Source organism: Echinops telfairi, unplaced genomic scaffold (assembly GCF_000313985.2).
Source record: "Echinops telfairi isolate 266 unplaced genomic scaffold, ASM31398v2 ScPeMD7_2291;HRSCAF=2852, whole genome shotgun sequence".
NCBI classification, from domain to species: Eukaryota; Metazoa; Chordata; class Mammalia; order Afrosoricida; family Tenrecidae; genus Echinops; species Echinops telfairi.
This window is the reverse complement of record NW_022106189.1, coordinates 36,286,016-36,308,420: the sequence shown is the minus strand read 5'-3', so window position 1 is coordinate 36,308,420 and position 22,405 is coordinate 36,286,016. Positions and strand designations below refer to the sequence as shown.

Sequence of the window (22,405 nt, the reverse complement as noted above, 5' to 3'; positions counted from 1 at the left end):
TAAACTCCAAGAACAAAAATATACATGTTTATGTTACAAAGAAAAAATACAAGAGGTGGTAATAGAGAAACGCTAACCTTGTTTACACCTTTAATTTACTTTGTGTTATAAATTACAGGGCCTCAACAGGAGAAAAAGGTACCCTGCCACCAAAGGACTAAACAAATTTAGTCTGTTGTGCCAAGACGGTATTGAGTTCTTGGATAATTGTATGCTATAAATTACAGTAAATGCCAAAATGCAGCAAAATATCCCAATTATAAGTTAGAAGATTGGTCACTTTGAAGTGTGACCTTTTGCTTGAAACCTCTAAGAAGGCCTTAGTTTCTCTAGAATATATCATCATTGTTGCCCTTTCCTGCAACGAAACATTAGCTTACAGCCCCTGCTGGCCCTGCATTATTTTCTAGACGTCATTGTTGTCTCTTATGCTCCTTGGAGTATTTACTGGTTTATTAAGCTAGCCTGGAAAGCTATCGTTAACTGTTTCAAGCTTATACCAAAGAGTTAAATCTGATCCTAAATAGCTGGTATCTTGACAGCACTTCAGCTTATATAGGATAATGAGAAGTGAGTCACAGAATTTGAAAATAAAGACTAGTTTCTCCTATGCTTTCACTGAGGCCAAGGACCCATTACAAACAACTTTGCAAATGTGAATGCTTATACTTGGTCCAGAAACAATACATTGTAGACTGGATTTGAGATAGTTTTATTTTAAAGCAAAGGAAAAATAACAGAGTGATTGAGCATCTTCAGAACAATTAGTGGAAATATGGTGTAAAGGTGGTTTTCATTTTCCTTTTGAGTTATTCTAAATATTACTGTACAAAGCTGGTAATGCCATTTTTTAACTTTAAAAATTGCCCCAAATATTGCCATTTAATTCATTAAACAATATGTCTTTGGCATATTAAACATTTGCTTTTTGTGCATCTAAATTTTCTTTTTAGATATAAATTTTGCTTTTGGTACAATTAAGCCTTAATGTGTTGTATATATACAAAAAGTTTGTTTTGTTCGAGGAAAGTCTTGTTGGAATTGTAGCAATTTAAATTCTCAATGTTTTGTATTTTTTTTTTTCATTTAAATAGGATGCAATTTAAAAATTCTTTGCATCAAGGTGTATGCAAAATGTTGATGCAGTGCATCACAAAACAAAAGTTTGTATTTAATGAGGAGGTGCTTTACACTGTACTCTGGTGTTTTTTGGAAAAATTAGATTTAGATCGATTCTAAAACTGTTCATTTTTTAAAAATAAAATGTTACAGGTTTCACATGAAAAAAAAAAAAAGCAAAACATTGGAAACTGCTTATATAACCCCCAAGAAGAAAGTTTGGGCCCTAAGAATTTGTTCTTAAGTGCTTAATGCTGTCTTACATTATCATTTATTTGTAAACAGTTTTATTGGTACGTAATCCACATGTACAATTCAATCATGGAGAAGAGTTGTATAATCCTTACCACAATCAATTTTAGTACATTTAGTACAATCAAATATAGTACATTTTCTTGTACTCATTGTTAATGTTCCCTCCAGCTTTCCCTGCTACACCCCCAAGAACCATTAATCCAGTTAATATATATATATTTATATTTATATATATTTATATACACACACACCACCATTTAATGGGTAAATTAAGACACAAATACACCCAAAAAACCCACAATTGTATAATGTTGGGTATTAATCTAGTCAGGCTTAACTGGGAGACCCAATGTATAACATCACCTGGTCTGCTGCCATCTGTGTAATGCTTTAATCTACTGCTGCAGCCACAGACTCGGTCCATCTTGAGGGCTTTCCTCTTTGTCACTGATCCTCTACTAAGCACTTTGTCACTGACCCTCTTCAAAGGAAGGACCAGTCTGATGATGTCATGCTTGGCGAAGGGGCCAAAAATAGGAAGGCCTGTCAAAATGGATTAACAGGCTGTAACTTGGGGTCAAAGTAATTAAATCTTGCCAATCCAAAAGTTTTAGGACCAAGTGTTGCCAGAAAAGCAGTTGTGAAGAGGGTGCAGGGATGGCTGATACACGGGATCAATCTATGTGGAATCCGACTAGTGAAGATTTTTAAAAGAATCCCAGGTGGCGTCAGGGTTATGTCTTGGGCTGCTAACCATAGGTCAGCAATCGTTGCTCAGTGCAAGAAAAATGAGACTTTCTACTATAAAGAAGTATGGCCTTGCTAACCGACAGGGGCAGTTCTAACTTGGCCTATAGGGTTGCGATGATTATTGACTCGGCTGTTGGTGAGCTGTTTTGTTTTTTGAAAGGTTTTGATAGTTTTCTTAAACGTTGTCAAAAACTGGCATCATATGGTATTTTTTCCCACAGGGGTTAGGCCTTAACTTTGTTTTAGACTCAGTAGGACAGAGACAAGTTAGTGTGGAGGCCGTGAAGTATTTGACGGCACAACGAGGCAGTTGCAGGGAAGCAACGCTCCTTCGTGGCGGGGCAAGACCGGAGCTGCTGGGCGCGGCGCAGTGTTACCGTCCGGCTCCGGCGGAAGTGACGGCGTCACTGCGCGACCGCGCTTCCGTTCTGAGTGACGTGCGTGCGTGCGTGCGCTGGCGGCAGAACCCGGCCGGGCTTGTCGCGTGGTCTTGTGTGTCTTCACGCGTGTCCGCCCTCTGCCCCCAGGATCATGGCCACCGACTCGTGGGCTCTGGCGGTGGACGAGCAGGAAGCGGCTGTCAAATCGGTAGGTGGCTTCGTTTAAAAGGGTGGATTTACAGTGGCAAGGGCTGGATAGCTCTACGGGAACCCAAAGCCTCGCGTTTCCCTCGAGAAGATACAAACGGGTTCAGCTGCAAGCAAAACAATCATTTGATCACAAATTTGCCAACAACTCTTCGCTGTCATGAAAACCATTTTTCTATATTAGCAGTGTAGGTAAGAATAAAGGGCGATAGCAATTGTACAATACTGCTTCATGTGATTGAATTATGCACTATATCTAACTCCCAATAAATTGGTGTTGGAAAAAATTGGGGTGGGGGGGCAGTGTTAAGATGGTGTTGTCAAAGAACGACCCAGAGGTCGGGGTGCCGTGGGTAGAGCACTAGGCTGCTTGATGCTTCGAACCTGTCAGCTACTTCTGGTAAACAGATGTGACCATCTGCTCTTAGAAAGTGAAAGATCTGTCCAGCGTGGAACCCTGATGGGCTAAGCCCTGCTGTACAGGACTGTGGACAGGGTCGCTATGAGCTGCAATCCACTCAAGGGCACTGGATGGGTGAGGTGGGTGGGTATAGAAATGTCAGGTTGTGGGAAATATCCAGAAACTCGGGTGTGCCAGCACTTCCATAACTTTCTCCCTAATTTGTATTGTAGGTGGTGAATAAAACAAAAAAGGGACTAATCTATGTGTGATGAGTTGATTTCAGAGTGGATTTTTAAATTGAGAGGGACAGGATTGGTGCTTCCATCTCAAAAGCTTGCCAACCCCTGCTCCAGGGGGAACACACGTTGGGAGTGAAGCAGAGGGTTGAGACTTGACATTTTGTTCTCCCTCCTATTGCTTGTAACTTAACCCCCTTATTTGTCCACCTCCAGTCTGGTGAAGAGATTGAAAATGTTTTCATTCAGGCTTTTGCAATTTTGGACCAAGCAGAGCAAATTCAGCCTCTGAATGTGGGGGTTGGAGTAGTTCCTGCTAGACTTTACTAGAAGAGACTTTCCCAGCGTTGAAAAGCCTTCCTCTCCTGGGTCACCTGCCTTAACTCTGCCCCTGTTCCTTCTCATCCAGATGAACAGCTTGCAGATTAAGGAAGAGACGAGCAAAGCAGATACCAACGGTGAGTCACTTAACCACAAGCTACACGTGGGCTTCTGCTTTCCATTCACAGCTGCAGTGTGTACCAGGGCTGTTGCATTGAAAGCTTCCACATTTGGCAAGTGACAGAGGCAGTACAGAAGGCTTCATGGCAAAGAGGGTGTGTGGTGGACTCATGATTTGATCTAGCTTCTGGCTCCTTAAGGCTAATGATCACCATTGGAGTATTGTGCTCACTGGAAATTGTTTCTGTCAAAGTGTGAAGCAAATGAAAATACAGATCTCTATTCTCTCTCTCAGAACTAGCTAATGCAATGTTGTCATTTATTTCTGAATGTAAATTTCATATATAATACTCTTGTATAGTTAAGTCGCTGTTAAAAAGTTTTATCTACATTATCGAAATCCATTCTAGTCCTCCTAACCCCATTTCTTATTTGCTCCCCAATCTCCCTTATCCTCCACTCCAGCCCTCCCTCTCCCCGTTAAACCATCCCATCAGTTATTGTCTCTGTTCATGCACTCCTCCAGTGCTTAAAAAACTCGGAAACCTAATAGAAACAATAATGATAAAAATTAAAAGTTAGAAAAGACCACCAGCAATATTAAAGAAAAAAAGTCAGAGAGGGAATTTCTATTGAGGCACAAACCAGAAATATTTAAACCTAGAGCAGATTTGGGTTGGGTCAGCAGGGAGGTCATGTGAACTAGGTATACAAGGCTGTATTTTAAATGAGGGTAAGTCAGAGGGGACATTCGGATCGCTGTAAAATCGGCCAGAGCTTCTAGAAATTTATTTTTCTTGTGAATTTTAAAACTTTCTAACATTAAAAGTCCATTAATCATAAAGAAATGCAAATTATTTCTATTTTGAGTACTTAAATAAATCTTAGTTCTGATTGTTCCACCTTTTTGGTTTTTTTATTTTCATTCCACTGTTTTGTATGGGTTTGATATTTGCCTAATTATGACAACTTTTTTTGCATAGGAGTTATCAAAACCGATGCTCCTCCAGAGAAAACAAATGAAGAAGAAAAAGGTAATTATTCTTTGACGTCGCTGTGGCTTCCTGGAATCCAGAGCCCACCCTGTATCATAGCAAGATCCAGGTGACAAGGAGAATCACAAAGGAGACTGAGAAGAAGCAGTCAGCAAAATAAAACCCAAACCCAAAGAAGGTTGTCCAAGAGAAGCCAGAGCACACTAATTTTCAAAAGTTGGAAGGTCAAATGTAGCCAATGAGTTGATGAGGAGAAAAGCTAAAAAAAAAAAAAGTGACCAATTGATTGATTAGGCCACGTGGAAGCGATGGGTGAGCTTCATGAGCAGCCTCCACAGAGAGAAGGGAAAGACAGGAAGTGGAGACTACCGCTAGACAACTCTTTGAGGAATATTTTATAAAGGGGATCAGGGAAAAGGAGCAGTACTTGGGTGTGGAGAGGAGGAAACAGGTTTCTGAATTTAGGGTGAGGAACATTGACATGCTACGGAATGGTCCAGAAGAGAGGGAACATTGGAGTGGTGCAAGCGAAGGTCATTGTTCTGAGAAATACGCTTGTCGGTCTCAAGGGACGGGCTCTGTCTGTCGTGAAGGAGTAGCCAGGATGTGCACCCAGGGAGAAGGGAGAGAATAGGAACCCACGCAAGCACCTGGGTGGGAGTGGTCAAGGGCTCAGAAACACTCACTGCTGTCCAGTCAGTGCTGACTCCGTGACTCTAGGACAGGGTGGGACTGCCCCGTGAGTTTCTGAGAGTGTAACCCTGTACGGGACTGTAGAAAGCCCCGTCTTTCTCCCAAGGAGCAGGGCAGTGGAAATGGAAACACTTGCTGAGCAGCTCAGTGCCCTTTTTTGGGTCTAGTGGTCAGATCTTTTAAGCGAGGCCTGTAGGCGTGGATGTTTTTTTCAGTCCTTGATTGGCTGCCCAGGTGCTTGGGTGGGGTTAGCCAGATGGGTCTGAGGCGGGGCTTGGGCCTGGGAGGGAGGCTGAAGAGGCGTCTTGAGCCATTTCCGGAGCCTGTTGCTGGAGACTGGCTTGTTGGGAGGGCTGAAGAGTAAGACGCGTTCAAAGCGGCGTGGCCATTTTGTGTAGGACACCGTTTCTTCCTGACGCTACCGGTGAAGAGCTTGCTTGCTGTGCCATGTGGACACTGCCCGTGTATTCTAAGAAGGAGATTGTTTTCTAATAAGGTTCCTAGCAGGGCATCAGCTTGTAATTTTTCCCATTCTGTTAAACCCACGTAAATTTGGTTCATCCTGGTTTTCTTCTTGCCAGAGGACAAAGCCGCCCAGTCCTTACTCAACAAGCTGATCAGAAGCAACCTGGTTGATAACACTAACCAGGTGGAAGTCTTGCAGCGGGACCCGAACTCGCCCCTCTACTCCGTGCGGTCTTTTGAAGAGCTCCGACTGTGAGTGCCCCTTCCCCTCGTGTCGGTTCCCATCCCGCCCCCTGTGAAGTTTAGGGTCTGGGATATGGGACTGTTAGGGTTTTGTTGTGTTTTTTTAAACCTTGATGTGTTGGCTTCTATTAAGAGGTAATAAGTCACATGATTCAAAGTCAAAAAGTCAGAAAGCATTCCATGGTTTCCCTCCCCCATTTGTCTCTTGGCTACCTATTTCCCCTCCTCTCGGTAGGGATTTTTTATTTATTTTTTCCCTGGTAGGGATTTTTATATGCCACGCATTTATTCCTTATAGCTGAAAGTCTTTTTTCTTTTATGCTCTTAGAACTTTCAATAAAATATTGGCTGACAGGTGATTTCTGGATGTCAGGAACAGTACTTATTAGGTAAGCCCCTTTGTTAGACTCGAGGGTCAGCAGTTCTAGTCACAGGTGTTCTGCCCACATTGGAAAGTTGCCTCAGAGAGTTCTGGAATCATTTGTTAAAAACCAAAACCCAGAGGTGAGGCTTCAGGGTCTACATGTACATGGCACTGTGCAGAGAAGGACCCCTAACATGTCATTGGCTTAACAGCAGAAGACAGGACTTAATAAGTGATGTACTGATGAAAGGGTGTACCTAATTCCCCACCCGTTTTCCTCAGCACGAGTCGGAGGCATTTCTGGGAGGTTAGCTGAGGCACATGCCACTGAGCTGGTGTGAAGGGACACAATGTGGCAACCAGACAGGGTGTGGATTGTCACAGTGCCGCCGACCGTGACCATGGTGGTATAGGTGACCTCTTTGCTTTTGTTCAGCAAAGATCTGCAATGTGTCTGCCTGGGGAAATGGGGACGACATTCCTGCCAGCTACCACCCCGCTTTAAACTGCGACGTGTGAAACAGTGAAGCGAAACAGAAGCAGCAGCCTCAGCTTTGACTTTGCAGTTGTTTATTTCCACTGTTCCGGAACCATGCTCTCATCCACGTGGTGCCTGTATTGAGGGCTCTATTCAGCCAATCTGTCCCGCTGTTCCACTTTTGTCCCCATGCTGTGTCGGAGAAGTTTTACAGCCGTGGTTCTCAACCTGTGGGCCGTGACCCCTTTGGGGGTCAAACAACCCTTTCAATCGGGTCACCCAATTTATAACAGCAAAATTACAGTGATGAAGTAGCAACGAAAATAATTTTATGGTTGGGGGTGGTGGGGGCGGGGGGCTCCATAACATAAGGAACTGTATGAAAGGGTTGCCGCATTAGGAAAGTTGAGAAGCGCTGTTTTAGAGGCAGTGAACTGTTGTTTTCTAAGACTGGTGCACAGCCTTACAAGTGCCAGTGGTTTGGGGCGTTTTCTAAGTTCCTTTCTTTCAATAATTTGAGTTGTCACTCCCACCCTGTGGCCCGACCTCTTTGAAAGACAGGTTCTCTCATGTGGCCACTGGGAGCCTGAAGAAACCTCGAGGTCACTCAGTGGACTCTGTTTAGTCCTTAAAAGTGTATCTGCAAATTAAAAGGAAAAAAAGGGGTCCCAGGAGGCTCTTGGGTCACCTGGCCTGATTTGGGAGTGAGTGTTTCCTTAGCAACAAGCCAGAAGCTGCAGAGTTTACAGCCTTTGCCTTCACACAGAAGACACCCCGAGTTACGTTCTCAACGTTCTTTGTATCAGAGAACCAACAGAGGCTAGAAGTAAAAATATAACCAGAAACACGCCTTTAGAGAACCTGTTCAATACCACTGAGGCTTGACCTGGTTTGACTTTTTTTTTTTTAAACAATCATTTTATTGGGGGCTCTTACAGCTCTTATATAACAACCCATACATCAATTGTATCAAGCATATTTGTACATATGTTGCCATCACTATTTTATAAACATTTAGTTTCTATTTAAGCCCTTATCAGCTCCTCATTTCCCCCTCCCCCCCTAGTTTGACTTTTTTACAGAACAGTAGTGTGTGCTTTTTGTTGAACACCCTGGTGGTCTTACTGTAAATGGAGCTTCATGTAAGAGCAGCTCTAAATGATACTTTTTGTTTGTTTGTTTAATGATGCTTTTTTATGGGCTGACTTACATGAAATGTTAGAGTGCGAGCATTTGTAAACTCAGCGTCATAACTGAGCCCCTCTGGGCACCATCGAGCCACTGGAAACAGGCTGATTCCGTGTGCTCACAGCTGGTTTGGGCAGACAGTGGGGCACCTACAAGGAGAAATTCAAACCAGAACCCCATTCTGTAAAGAGATGTCTATATGGCATAGTAAGCTGGGATTGTTTTTAGATGTGCGATGAATAATTTATCTTCTGCTATGAATTAATGATCACCACTCTTGCTGTGTCTGGGGAGAGCTTGTCATCCTGGACTAACCAGATTTGTGGGCACGCCGTGAGCACGTTTCTCCAAGAGAGAAAACTGTTCTGTATTGTATGATGGACAGAACCTGTGCAGACTGAGATTTGGTCAGAAAAGGTAGTGGTTTGGCTTCAGGTGGTGTTTTTTAAACCCAGGAAACAGAACGGCGCTAGGCAGCATCCATCCTTGCTAGATTAGGGAAAGGAGAAACTTAGCCATGAGAACAGTTTAAACCACTAAGACTCCATCCCCTTTCCCACTGGGCCTCTTAGGAAACCACAGCTTCTCCAAGGAGTCTACGCCATGGGCTTCAACCGACCCTCCAAGATACAAGAGAGCGCCTTACCCATGATGCTTGCTGAGCCGTGAGTAGGCCAGAGTTTGGTTTAAGTTCTTTCATACACACTTGTGACTGGTCTTGAGAACAGAGTGGCCTGTTTGGACCAAAATTATTTCTCGAGGGAAACCACTTAGTCGTTAATCTTGAGACCTGTAGAAAGCGGTGAAGAACAGGACCAAGGGAGACCTCTGCAGTCTTGGCCAGCCAAGCCATAGAACGTGGTGCTCCTCGCTCCTGTCACCTCTGCAGGAGGAAGCCCCATCCGGAGGTCCCCGCATGTTCCCTTTTCCTTGGGACCCCAAATGCCTGTCCCTCAGGACCTAGAGGCGTCTGCATGATTCTAAGCCTCACAGACATGGCAGCATGCCCCATGTAATAATGGCTGCCTTCACCTAGCTTTATCATGACTCCATGACAACAATGCCACCCAGTCCCATGATGCTGAGCCACATGAACTCAACTCATTGTTTGGAGTCAGTTCCGACTCCTCATGACCCAACAGGACAGGGTGGAGCTGCCCTGCCCAGTGGGCTCCTGAGATTATAACTATGGGAGTAGAAAACCTCATCCCTGGGAGCAACTGTTTTGCAATCTTGAAGGGTTTTGACTCATTCAATAGGCCTGGTCATTATTGGTCCTAAAGGGCCGCATTTAAAAAGACGAAACTTTAATTTGGGGGTCTTGATGGGCTACATCAAGATCGACCTTGATTTTAACTGTTCTATCAACTGTTATCTTTGATGTTATCGTGTGTGTGTGTGTGTGTGTGTGTGTGTGTGTGTGTGTGTGTGTGTGTTAAAAACAGCATTTACTATTTGAGCCCATTTTCTTGCATGTACTAGTTGAGAAAAGAGATTCGTCATCCTGTGTAACCTTCACTAACCTTTTCTAGTTTTTCATGCTCTGGGTTCTGTGGGGTCTGTCCTAGTAGTGGGATTGCTTGGGAGCGTTTGTTTTCATTTCTCTCCTTCCTTGACCCAGCCCACAGAATCTGATTGCCCAGTCTCAGTCCGGTACTGGCAAGACAGCTGCCTTTGTCTTGGCCATGCTCAGCCGAGTGGAACCAACAGACACATGCCCCCAGGTAAGGATTTGAGGAGCCCAGGGACCCTGCCTGCCTGCCTTGGGCAGGAGGGCAGCGCCATCTGGTGAGGGTGATTAGTAAGGGTGCCTGGAGTGGTCTGAAGGTTTCTGATACCTCAGACTGGCTCGCTTGGGCACACGGTATTTTAATGAGTTCCTGCCTGAGTAGAATTCACTTGGAAAGAGGACCCCAGTCTGCCCGGGGCTCCTAGCACAGCTCGGGTGGTAAGAACAGCAGTGCTTGGTGGGTCCCCAGACTCATCCTTTGGTTTCCCCACCAGTGCTTGTGCCTCTCCCCAACTTATGAGCTGGCTCTTCAAACCGGAAAAGTGATTGAGCAGATGGGCAAATTTTATCCCGAGCTAAAGCTTGCCTATGCTGTTCGAGGCAATAAATGTGAGTATCCAGGGGTGGGATAAGCAGCGGGCGGGAGGGGGCTTGGATTGTGAAAGTATGGTGGCGGGTGATGATCAGCTTTCTAGTTCACTTTGACCCCCGAGCCCAGTTGCGTTGTCTGTAGCAAAGGTATTGCAGGACTTGTGTGAACAGTCCTCTTTGCTCTTAAAGTCAGACTTTCTGATGTTATCAATTCCACCCATGGCTATGACATGGTGTGAGTCCACTGAACTTGGCCTCAAGTTCTGGACGCTGCTTACAAGAATGGGATCAGGAACTCGAGGGACAGTAGGTTAGGGCAGGCCCCTCCTTCAAAAGCATGGAGTTCAAGAACATGCATTGGAAATCCCCCCCACCCCCCACATCTGTTCTTCCTTGTTTTCTACAGCACGGAGTACAGGGAGAGTAGGGGCTTAAAACAGGGCAGGCTTGGGGAGTTTTCTAGAAACCGGTTAATTGGAACGTTACCAAAATGTAGAGCACTCCATCAAGAAAAAGGTGGGCAATCTAGTAAGGAAATAGATAAAAGAGGCATTCTGGTCAAAGAGGAACTTGGCCACTAAGCATGAAGAACTGAGCTGTCAGGGCAATGTCAATCAGAAGCACCACTTGGATGGGCAAAGATGACCCAGTCTGATGGTACCAAGTTGTCCTGGAAGGACGTGGGGGGGGTGGTGCCTTGGCAGTCACTTTAGGAAAGTTTGGCATTACCCCAAAAACCTGGAGAGCTGCCCCTTTGACCAAGCAGCCCTGGTGCCGTCGTCGTAGGCGACAAGTTGGGTAACCGCAAGGTAAGCAGTTTGAAACCACCAGCGGCTCCATGGGAGAAAGAGAAGGCTGTCGGCTTATGTAGAGGCACAGCCTTTCAGTTCTGCTCTCCTATATGGGCTCTGATTCGGAACCGACTCGGTGGCAGAGTTGAGTGTTGGATCTCTTTGACCCAGCATCTGGAATTGCTGAGGAGCCGTTGTCATGATCTCGCCACTTCTTCACACACTACACGACTGGGGGCGGTACCTGCCGTGCTAACGAAGCCAAAAGCGAGCAGCCGAGACCTGTAGCATGTGAGTGTAGGCAGTGTGCTGGGACACCTGTGGTGCAGACCTGGCCAGCTACCCTGTGGATTTCTGGGTCTCGGACATCACCCGCTTTGGCTGGGGAGCCGTCTTGCTCACCATTTCCTTCCGGCCTTCCTTGTCCAGCAGATATCCGCCAGCCCAGGTTCAGGCTTTCTCGGGCTGGACTGCCTATTTATGGAGAAGAGGGCTATTTCAAAATTGAAAAATGGAATGGCTTAGCATTGTTACACCTTTTAAAAATGTTTCTTAAGGTGGATTCATATCTGCGTGTGAGATGTTTTTTTGTGAGGCAGATGGAGAAAACTTGTCTTCAGCTAATTTGAGATTTCTGATGCTATACCAAAACTTGTCCGTGGGAACCGGAGGTGTCACGTGGTTTTCTAAAGGCAGGTGAATGTGGATTAAAAAACCCCTTGCTGTCTCACATTTAGAATGGCTCTTTTTAAACCAAGTGATTTTCTAATTTCATGCTTTGGTCATTTGAAAAATATTTGTGTCTTCCAAATGTTGACACATTTATACAGCATGAAAAAATTACAAGTGTTAATAACTTCACCAATGTATTAGCATCAGAACGCTGTCCAGGACAGGATATTTAACACAAGTTTCCCTAAAGTCTTTATCTCCTGAAAGAAGAAGTGCCATGCCAGATAGTTCCCAGTGAAGAGACTAGCTCACTGCTCGCTTTCATGACAAGGAGCGTCCCCTTTTCGAGTTGAGTCGCTCTGTCGGGAGAGCCAACAGAATGGGGAGTTCGGCAGAAGCACTTCATCTAGAGGTGATCAGGGTGGGTCTGTGTGTGTGTGTGTGTCTGGTGCCTCTCTTCTCCAGGCTGTGGGGACAGGAGACTGGTGTTTTCTATAAACTGTATGTATAGTTCCACTCTCACTAGCCCTGGTCACCAGAAAACCATGTTTCAAATGTGCACGTAAAACTCTGCCGTGAGTAGATGAGGACCCCACAGAAAGGCCCTTGCTCAACTTCTGCAGTGATTTTAAGTCAGTTAAAGAACATATTTTCTCATGTTTTTTACAATGAGAAAGGTTATGTGGTGTGGTTTGCCCGACCCGGACCCGTTATCCTCCCCAACTACGCAGCTATCCATCCTAATGGCAGCCACTGTCATGTGCCTTATAGAGAGGTCTATGCAGATGACACACATGTACACCCAATGCATTTTACAGGTTGATCCCTATCGGCTCCTGAACAGTTTACTTTCCTTGGCGTCGCCACCACTGTGGTGACTAGTTAGTGCATATGCACACCCAAGGGAGCTTCCAAAAGTCGGTAGGGAATTAACCCATTATCTTTTCATTCAATTTCTCCCTCCTGTACCACTGGGCCTGACACTGACATTGGAGGGGAACCACACTGAAACCACTGGCGGTGATTGGATGGAGTCAGAATAGAAGCAAGGGGACAGGGAGCTCTGTGGATGTCAAGTTACAGGAGGAGGAGGATTTACTGTGTGAGATTTAACCTGGCCAGGTTTCATCATGCTCACGTTAGAGTAGAAGAAACCGAGGCTTGGCTAGCACTAGTGTTTGGAAATGTGGAATGAACTTGATCTAACAGCTGGAAGGAAGCGTGCGCTGATTCCAGAGCTGCCTTTGCCAGGTTCACACACAGAAAACATCTTGTCTCCACAGTGGAAAGAGGTCAAAAGATCAGTGAACAGATTGTCATCGGCACCCCTGGAACCGTGCTGGACTGGTGCGCCAAGCTCAAGTTCATTGACCCCAAGAAGATCAAGGTGTTCGTTCTGGATGAGGCTGATGTAATGATAGCCACTCAGGGCCACCAAGATCAGAGCATCCGCATCCAGAGGTAGGAGCGGCTGGACAAAGGAGGATGGCGCCTTCACCCTTGACTTCAGACTCTTGCTTCTGTCCAGTGATTTGCTTGCTTGACCATCCTCCTGAGCCCGGGTAGAGGACGGATCTAAAGGGAATCTACCACTCCCCTCTCCTTCCCCCATGCCTTGTGCTTCCTCTCTGGGATGCGTGGGGCGCCCTCCCCTCCACGCAGCCTTCCAGCCTGGGGAGGGGAGCATTCCTGTGTGTGTGTGTGTGAGTGGCAAACGCAGGGTCTTGCCAACACCTGGGCCTTGCCTTGCAGGATGCTGCCCAGGAACTGCCAGATGCTGCTTTTCTCGGCCACCTTTGAAGACTCCGTGTGGAAGTTTGCCCAGAAAGTGGTCCCCGACCCCAACATCATCAAACTGAAGCGTGAGGAGGAGACCTTGGACACCATCAAGCAGTATTACGTCCTGTGCAACAACAGAGACGAGAAGTTCCAAGCCCTGTGTAACCTCTACGGGGCCATCACCATCGCCCAGGCCATGATCTTCTGCCACGTGAGTAGCGGCACCGCCTGCCTGGGGAAAGCAGCCTCCACGGGCTAGTCCTTGCACCACCACTACAAACCCCCTTCTTTGTGACTTACAATGTTGGGAGACAGCCTCGTTGCTGCAGTGAGTTAGACATTGGGCTGCCAAGTGCAAGGTCAGTACTTGAAACCCACCAGTTGCTCCGTGGACGGCCTGTAGAAACTTAGGCTTCAGAAATCCCCATCTTAGAAGGGGGATGTGGGAGCCCAATGGGAGGAACATGGATGTCCTTTCTCATTATCTCACCCAGATACGCGTGGTAAGGCTTTGTCTGCACTGCTGTTCAACATGGCCCCGGGTTAAAATGGTGGACCCACAGCAGTCCACTGTAAAGATACTGTGTGTGCATAGAAGGAACACCTTGTGTTTGCTTATATGTTTGTTTATATTTCCATTTATTGATGTAAACTTGAATGACATGAGGTTATTTCCAAAGAAACTTTTAAGACATTTAAGAGCCTTTGGTATTGTTTCAGTTAAGAGTTCTCCAGATTAAAAACTCTCCTTTCCACATACTTATTTTTTTATCAAACGTTCTCTCTCCAGACCCGCAAGACAGCCAGCTGGCTGGCAGCAGAGCTCTCGAAGGAAGGCCACCAGGTGGCTCTGCTAAGTGGCGAGATGGTGGTGGAGCAGAGAGCTGCGGTGATCGAGCGCTTCCGAGAGGGCAAGGAGAAGGTTCTGGTGACCACCAACGTGTGCGCCCGGGGTGAGCAGAACGGGGCCTGGTCGGCCAGCCTCGGGTCTTTGGGCCCTTCAAGAGAAGGCCCTGCTGATGGGAGACTCGGGTGGTTCCGGGGGACTGGGTGCAGGTCAGGGGTGGTGCTGTAATCCAGAGAAGACTGCCTGCTTTCCCTCGGCAGGCAGGAACTTTTGGACACTCCATACAGGTACCCACAGAGCTTACTGAGGGTGTCTGTGGATCTTTAGTTAACTAGACTTTGGGTGACGGTGGTTTTTGCCTCCGGTGCCTGTTCCGACTCTCCCTCCAACTCTACCCTCATGCAGGCATCGATGTGGAGCAAGTGTCCGTCGTCATCAACTTTGACCTTCCAGTAGACAAGGATGGGAACCCGGACAACGAGACGTACCTGCACCGGATTGGGCGCACTGGCCGCTTTGGCAAGAGGGGCCTGGCCGTGAACATGGTGGACAGCAAGCACAGCATGAACATCCTCAACAGGATCCAGGAGCATTTCAGTGAGTCCCTGCAGTGGCCTCTCCTGGGGTGGGTGGAGGGGGGCCATCATCCCTGACCACAATCTCCTCCTCTCTCCACCACCACCACACCTGGAGAGTCCTGGGCTCAGGCCCTTGCCTGGCAGGACTGGGAGACCAGAGGCTCTGAGTGTTGCTGTGGGGTGCCCAGAGCCCCCGTGGCCCCTTTCGGGCCTGCCCTCCTGTGGGCAGGATGTTCAAGAGCCTCTGTCCCCTGCCTGATGACCTCCTCGCATGTCCACAGCAGCCCCAGCTGACTCCTCTTTTCCCCAGATAAGAAGATAGAAAGATTGGACACGGACGACTTAGACGAGATTGAGAAAATCACCAACTGAGAAGCTGCCCCTGGGCTCCTTCCAGAGAGATGGGTGCTTTGCCCCAGGGACAAAGCTGCAGCAGACAACTACCCACCTCGTTTCTAATTACATTGGGACTTAAAAGGTAGAAGAAAACGTTTCATTTCAGAGCCTCTCCACGCTCCCCTTACCAGCTTACCTTGGCTGTCGCAGGCAACCAGCTCCAACCCAACAGACAATCCCCTTTGAGGTACCTGCTCTTAGTCCGCCTGGCTCCCTGTGAGGTGGGGAGGAGGAGGACAGCGCGCTTGTCCCTCCCTGCCCCTCCACTTGGCCTCTGCTCTGTGGCAGAGGACAGCCCTGGTCGTTCCTCTCCTCTCCGGGCTGTCTGGAATTGTTCTGCAGGGGCCCCGTGGGTCCTGGGAGGACAGACCTGGGCTTGCTGCCTTGTCTCCTTGCGCTCCTGGGAAGGCCCGAGGTATCTGGAGTCCTCCCAGGCTAGCTTGTGAGTAGCAGGTTCACTGAGGAACATGTGACTAGGCAGAAACTCCAATTATGTTGTTCTAGCAACATCGTGAATTCCATTGGTTGAGTTCATATATCTGGATAAGGACTCAAATTATAGCTTTATAGCTATCCCCATCACTCATCGTGTTGAGACTGAAGAATTATGCAATGCTTACCAATCATGGCTTTCCCCTGTGTACAGACTCATGTACGCTCATTAAAGCTATGACGTGCCGAGTGCTTTCTCCCCGCCCCCACCACCCGTGCGCAATAGCAGTTTGAACCAAAATCAATCTTCTCGTGACAGTGTTGTCCTAAACACCTGTGTCCACCTCTAACTGTAGGTGGGGGTCCAGCATCTGTGATAGAGCTCTAGGAGGCTGCTGTTAATCACCCACAGTGAACCACGTCAGGTCATGTTCTCAGAAGTAGACTTGGGTCACACAGAAGGGAAATATTAGTGTACTGCCAATCTGGCCAAACACTTGTTACCAATCTGTAACTGTGCAGACATGACAGTGACACAAAATGGTGCTTACAACGAAATCCTAGCAGCCAATAGACACACAATAAAACACCAATGATCACTAACCGGCCGAGAGATGCAAGTCCGCAAAAAGACCACCTGCCCCAGCACTGCCAGCAGGAGATGGCTGCTGCCGGGTGTGCAGAGAGGGTGAGCCCTCACACTGCTGGAGGGACTGGAATAGTACCGCCGTGGGGAAGCAGTGGGGCGCTTCCTCAAATACAGTTGAGAGAGGACCCAGCAATCTTAGCCATGTGCCAAACGAAGGAACAGGTACACACCCACTGGAAAACTGGCACATGACTACACACGTTACGGAAGACTGATGGGACAGGAGGACATGCTGAGTGAATTAGCCAATCACAAAAGGGCTGACGGTGTACCAGACTATTAGGTAGCTAGATTTAGGAACAAGTGGACTTGTCTCCCCAGTGCCTGTAAAGTCCCACATCAAGGGAGTGGAAAGAAATCAGGCAGCCAGTGGACAGCCTTGGGAAGTCTAAAACAGCATGCACACTAGACCTTGGGCTCAGCCACCATAGGTACATCACACCAGGGGGCCTGAACCCAGCCAACACCTACCACACCTCCCCAGGCAGAGGTCTTAAATGCTCCAGCTGTGGGAAGGCCAGCTCTCTTGCTCTGGTCTTGTCAGAGGGCAAGGGCGCCCACACGCACTTGGTCCCCAGTTCTGCACATGTCAGTGTTCTTTTTCCGTGTGGGATTTTTGAGTCCAGTTGTGAACCCCAGGACAGCTTCCGGGCGACTTGGCATGCTTTCTTTCCAGAGATAGCGTATACCTTTTTGAGACTGCAAAACCTGGAACCTTTCCTGTCCTTCATAAAATCTCACTTGGATTACAAAACATGCTTCGGTGTGAGTTCTTTCGGCAAGCAAAGCCAAGAACCAAGCTGCAACCTGCGAGGTTTTAGAGACAAGGAATGAAAGATGGGAGATAAAGACAAGGGTATAGGTTTTATTTTGGGAGAATGGCAGAGATAAGCGGGATTAAAGTAGCCGGGGAGGAAGACCTTGTCCTGTGAGTGAGGGCCACAGGAGCCTCCGTTGCACGAAAGAAACAGGCTGAATGCAGACTCGCTTGCAAAACTAGGACCGAATCTGCCAAGGAAAGCGTGAATGGCCCCAGTGTCATAGCAGGGTGCTGTGGATGATGGAGCAGAGGGGAGGAAAGGTAGAAGCAGAGGAAGGAGTGCACAGCGGGAGAGCAAAGAACAGAGAGATAGGGAACACAGGCTGTTCTCATGGGCTCCTGTCCCTGGGATGTCTGAATGTTCTAAGCGAATCTTCCTGGTTGGGTCCTGCCCCCCTGGGCGGACGCCCACATCTGCAAGCTGTGAAGGTGGCTGCACAGGTGAGGTGGAGAGCATGGGTTTGTTTGTAAGCAAGCAGCTTAGAGCTGGCTGCAAACAGTCTCCAAGTAGTCTCACTGCTGGACCCTTTATCACAGAAACCTAGCAAAACAGATTTATACCAACAGAAACCAACTTTGATTGTTACCAGGGTTGGGAAGGGAAGAGATGGAAGGGGAAGTGAGAGGCTAGAGGTGTTGCTTGGGTGAAGAAGGTAACATCCAACAAGAGGGAAAGAACTATGGAAACCGGACAAACCATTTGGCGGCTTCATCGTTAAGTGCAAAAGTGACCTGATCTGTAAACTCTCACCTCGTTCACAATCAACAGTTTAGAAATAGGCAGTGGAGCAAAACAAGACGGTGATCAGGGCTGGAGACCAAGGCTTGATGCTTGCAAAGGTCACAGGAGAGCTAAATATAATTAATTGGTTTGCCAATTAATTATATTTATAAATTAATTCTGCCTTTGTCCTGGGTTTCTGGAAATGTGACCTTGCAATTCCCTGCTTATTGCTAGACCAGACCTGACAGATGACGGTAATGAGGTGATTCAGGTGGGGCTGGTTAGGGCAGGAAGACACCCCACCCCACCGATAGCAGCTGAGGACATGACTCAATCAGGCCTGTAATGAGCGTCCCCCCGCCCTGCGCACCACCCCACCCCCCCCAAAACTCTGGACAGGAAGCACCACGGCAGGCGCGGGGAGGGCAGTGAGTGAGTCCCTTTTGGGGACGCGGAAACGTCACATTGGTGCTAGAACCCTCTCAGACTTGATCCATGTGCCTTTTCATTTGTGTCCTTTGGGCTGGGAGAGCAATTTCATCATAAATACAGCATTTCCAGGAGTTCTGTGAGTACTGGACCTCAACAGAAGGCCCCTCTGTGCGGACCACACAGTGTGTGCTCTTTCAACCTCGCTGTGCTTGCCAGGACGGCGAACGGGGCTCGCTGCTTGTTCCCCGAGGACTGGGCTGCTCTCTACCAGCGCGGGGACCTTTTCCTCTAGCAGAGTCATGGTCAGAAGCAACCCAGGCAGAGACCTGCCTAGGAAGCTGTGGTCTTCGGGGAGGGGAGGGAGGGTGAGGGTGAATGTTTAATTCACACTCACAAAGGAGTGATTGCATTATAGAGTTAGACGGAAATTGTATGGTTTCACCTAGTAAGGAATGAGGCTTTCTAACCCTGACAAATACACCGCAAAAGGCAATTCCGAGCTTGAAGCTGCTCACATAATGGGTTTAATACCTAGCCGCTTCCACCCTCTTCCCCTCATTTCTGCAGGAAGCCAACAGGCCCACCAGGGGCATATCCCACCCTCCCAACACCCCATGGGAACCCAGGGGGTTGTCCCCAAAGAGCCCTTGGGCTTTGTGTCATTGCTGTCCCCTCTTGAAGGAGGCCTGTGCTGCCTGGCGAAACCTCGGTTTCGCCAGGCCACTTGTTGGGCAACAAGGGAAGGAGAACATTTCCCCAGAAGCTTTAAGAGCCAGTCTGTGCTTCAGCAGGCTCTCTGTCCCTCGCCTCTGAGACCAGAGAGCCATGCTGGGTGCCACTGTCAGCCTAGGTGCCCCCGCGTGACCATCACAAGCAGAGCCCTGGATGTGCATGTGGCTAGAGACAAAAGTCTCATTGTTTTAACCCAATGAGATTTTCAGGCCTTTTCCCCCCTACAACCTAACTTAGCTTATCCTAAGCACACCTCCCTCCACTACCACCACCCAGGGCTGGTTCCTTGGCCAGCCATGCTGGTGCCATCCTGGTGCCAGTTCTGATGTGACAAAGCCTCTTCAGGAACACAACTTCCACGTGCTCGAGTGCACAGCTGGAAATGGATCGGTTCGTCGTACACTCACGCAGAAAGAACAAGGAGTGAGGCTCAACAGAGACTAATTCCTTCTACTGACGGGAGCAAGGACACATGCACACACAGCCGCTGCAACCCAACAAGCTACAATCAGACATGGGAAGGGCGCAGTTGATAAACTGGGCTCCGGACTGTTATTCAAAAGACATCAGGGAGACAATGAAAAAGGCACAGTAGTTGTACGAGGCCCCAATAAAATGATTAAAAAAAAAAAAAAGATTTGCAAGAGCTCCCCCCACCCCAATAAAATGATTAAAAAAAGAAAAGAAAAAGGCATGGTGTAAGAGGAAACATTTGCGATACATATAACTGACGACCCTCATTCAGAATTTATTTGAAAACTGCAAGTCATTGAGAAATCAAAGCAGCCTTGGAGAGAAAATAGGCAAAACCCCTAAGGAGGTACTGCACCCCGATGGCCGGCAGTCCTAACAGGAGCTGCCCTGGCCTGCGGATCTGTCGTCACACAACCACACAACCACCGGGAAGGCAGAGGTGCGATCTCACACAGCACCTGTCGGGAAGGATGTACAACAGGTGGAACCTGTGGAGGAACGTAGAGCGGGAAAGCCATTTCGGAGATTCCCACGCTCTGCGAACTCACAATTGCAATCACCCGTCTTTGAGGCCCATCAGCAGAGAGGGGCAAAGCGAGCCCCACAGAGGAACGTCCCTGCGGCATTATTCACTCCAGCTAGACCCCAATAGAACACCCTACCTCAGTGGTTCTCAACCTATCTCGTGCGGAGACCCTTGCATACAGTTCCTCATGTGGTGGTGACCCCCAACCATACAATTATTTTCATTGCTACTTCATCACTGTCATTTTGCTACTGTGATGAATCAGGCAGCCCCTGTGAAAGGGTCGTTCGACCTCCAAAGGGGTCATGACCCACAGGTTGCAAACCGCTGCCCTAACTTATTTGGCCTACTGCCCCTTTTCAGAAACAAGAATTACTAAACAAGAATTACTCATCGTCCCGTGCACCACCACCCCCCACCCCCGCATCCTCTCTGCACCCTCCAGGGGCCAGTGTGGCCCACTTTGGGAAACTGACAAACAGTGAGGAAAATGGGTGGTGGTGCTGGTGGTGACATATGCATTAAATACAGCTACATACTGTATGGCCAGATCAATACCAGGCTGGCTTCTAGCAACAAGTGACCTTGAGTCTCCCCCACCGGTGTGGAGCTGACCAGAGCTAGCAGAAACAACTAGCAGCAAGTGGCCTTGAATCTCCCACACACACCTGCGGAGCTGACCAGAGCTGGCTAATGGCCCGCTTTGTTCTCGACCCGCCGCTCTGCACCTGGCACTGGCATGGCCCGTTTGGCTCAGTGCCCACTTTGCTCTCGACCCTCCACTCTGCTCCCAGCACGGGCCCGTTTGGCTCAGTGCCCGCTTTGTTCTTGCCCACCACTCTGCACCCAGCACGAATACACCGGGAACCAGGAAGACACCTTACATTCCAGAAACCCGGACATACCTGCCCATATAAGCAACAGCCCTGTAGCCTGCAATGTGACTCCCCCAGCCCGGACATTGTGAACTGTGGGACTTCACCCAGGCTGGGTTTTTCTCCCCAATAAAGCCTGTTTGTTCTAATTCGACTGATTTGGTCTCTGGCGCCTCTGACTACCTTACATTGGTGCCGACACCTGGGACTAAGGACCCCCTCGGTGGTCAGGGGCCAGGCCCCCCCCCAAGGGACTCTTCTACAACCGAACCTTGGCGGTCGAGAACGGCGCGGTCAGTTTAGGACTCTGCTAAGCCCTGCCCTGCCACCTCTCCGTCTGAGCCTACCTGTCCGTGTCATGGCTGCACCAGGGACAGCTTTCCGCTTCTGTCCGGGACCCTGTGACCGGAGGGACGTCTCACTAGCAGGGGACCACCTCTGTTTAGAGTTTCCTCTAACTCGGGGGACGCCCTGTCTTAGGGGATCATGGGCAATACTGAGTCCAAAACTAATCTTAAGACCCCCTTGAGCTGTCTCCTAAATTTCTCCAGATTAAAATTCTCCCAAAGCCTCTGTAAAAAAAGGCTAATTTTTCTGTGTACCACCGAGTGGCCTCAATACCCCTTAGACAATCAGTCTAGGTGGCCCTCCGAAAGCACTTTTAATTTTGGCATCCTCACTGACGTAAGCAATTTTTGCCGCCGCTCAAGAAAATGGTCAGAGTACGTTCCGGTTTTCTGGACTCTCCGAGCCCGCCCATCTCTATACGTCCAGTGTTCCATCTCTATACGTCCTTTCAGCTAAATCAGCTGAAAGGAGCATGGCAGCGAAATCAAAACTTGGAAATAACCCCGACTCTCCCTACCACACCCCAGCACCGCCCTCTGCGCTCACTGAAAAGCCAGGCACTCTTAGGCTCTGGGCGGATTGCTAATCCTCCACCCTCCCAGCCTCTGCCGCCCTAGGCACAGCCACTCTCCCTCTCCTGGCCATCGTCTTCCCCCTGGGCTGCTGGACAGCCCAACACTCCGCTCCCTCTCCTGAGTCAGCGCACACGCGTTCCCACCTCCTGCCTCTTAGGGAAGTAAGTAGCAGGGGCTGAGGGTGTGCTAAGGTGCACGTTCCCGTTTCCTCTCCAAGGCCTGTCCCAAATCGAATGCAGGTAAGGGAAGTTGGCAAGCTCAATCCGAAACTTCAGAATAAGGATTGGCTGTAAAATTGTGGCACGAAGCAGGAGGGGTCCCCCAGCCCGCCGCCGCCTGCCCGATGCAGGGCGTCCCCAAACCCCACTGCAAAGGAAACGAAGGAGCCGCGCGCGGGGCGCGGCGGGGATGGCGAGGGCTGCCAGGGCGGCAGTGCC

General features: G+C 48.6%; 1 protein-coding gene and 1 long non-coding RNA gene across 3 annotated transcripts in view; one reads left to right on the top strand and one right to left on the bottom strand.

Moving 5' to 3' along the window:
- Window positions 1-696: 696 nt before the first annotated feature.
- The window catches only part of LOC123522095, a 30,358-nt gene continuing 8,649 nt past the window's right edge, over window positions 697-22,405 (bottom strand). Inside the window, exon 2 of the long non-coding RNA XR_006680393.1 lies at window positions 697-2,818. This is a non-coding gene — a long non-coding RNA (uncharacterized LOC123522095). The remainder of the gene's footprint in view (window positions 2,819-22,405) is intronic.
- LOC101645306 (ATP-dependent RNA helicase DDX19A) lies at window positions 2,600-17,216 on the top strand. Of its 2 annotated transcripts, XM_004704550.2 has the most exons (12): window positions 2,600-2,712; window positions 3,760-3,808; window positions 4,775-4,825; window positions 6,061-6,196; window positions 8,790-8,882; window positions 9,839-9,941; window positions 10,222-10,336; window positions 13,065-13,242; window positions 13,534-13,771; window positions 14,351-14,513; window positions 14,813-15,004; window positions 15,296-17,216. In XM_004704550.2, exons 1-12 carry the CDS (start codon window positions 2,656-2,658, stop codon window positions 15,355-15,357), a joined length of 1,437 nt encoding a protein of 478 aa, XP_004704607.1. In that variant the 5' UTR covers window positions 2,600-2,655; the 3' UTR covers window positions 15,358-17,216. The 2 variants fall into 2 exon arrangements, with proteins under 2 accessions (XP_004704607.1, XP_030742400.1); XM_030886540.2 differs by lacking the exons at window positions 2,600-2,712; window positions 3,760-3,808; window positions 4,775-4,825 and adding an exon at window positions 6,516-6,576 and having other exon boundaries at window positions 6,106-6,196.

Excerpts from the sequence above, each read along its gene's own strand:
- LOC101645306 (XM_004704550.2), top strand. The coding sequence starts at position 2,656 with ATGGCCACCGACTCGTGGGCTCTGGCGGTGGACGAGCAGGAAGCGGCT. Across the intron at positions 3,809-4,774 it reads GAGCAAAGCAGATACCAACG|GAGTTATCAAAACCGATGCT; the intron begins GTGAGTCACTTA and ends TTTTTTGCATAG. Across the intron at positions 4,826-6,060 it reads AACAAATGAAGAAGAAAAAG|AGGACAAAGCCGCCCAGTCC; the intron begins GTAATTATTCTT and ends TCTTCTTGCCAG.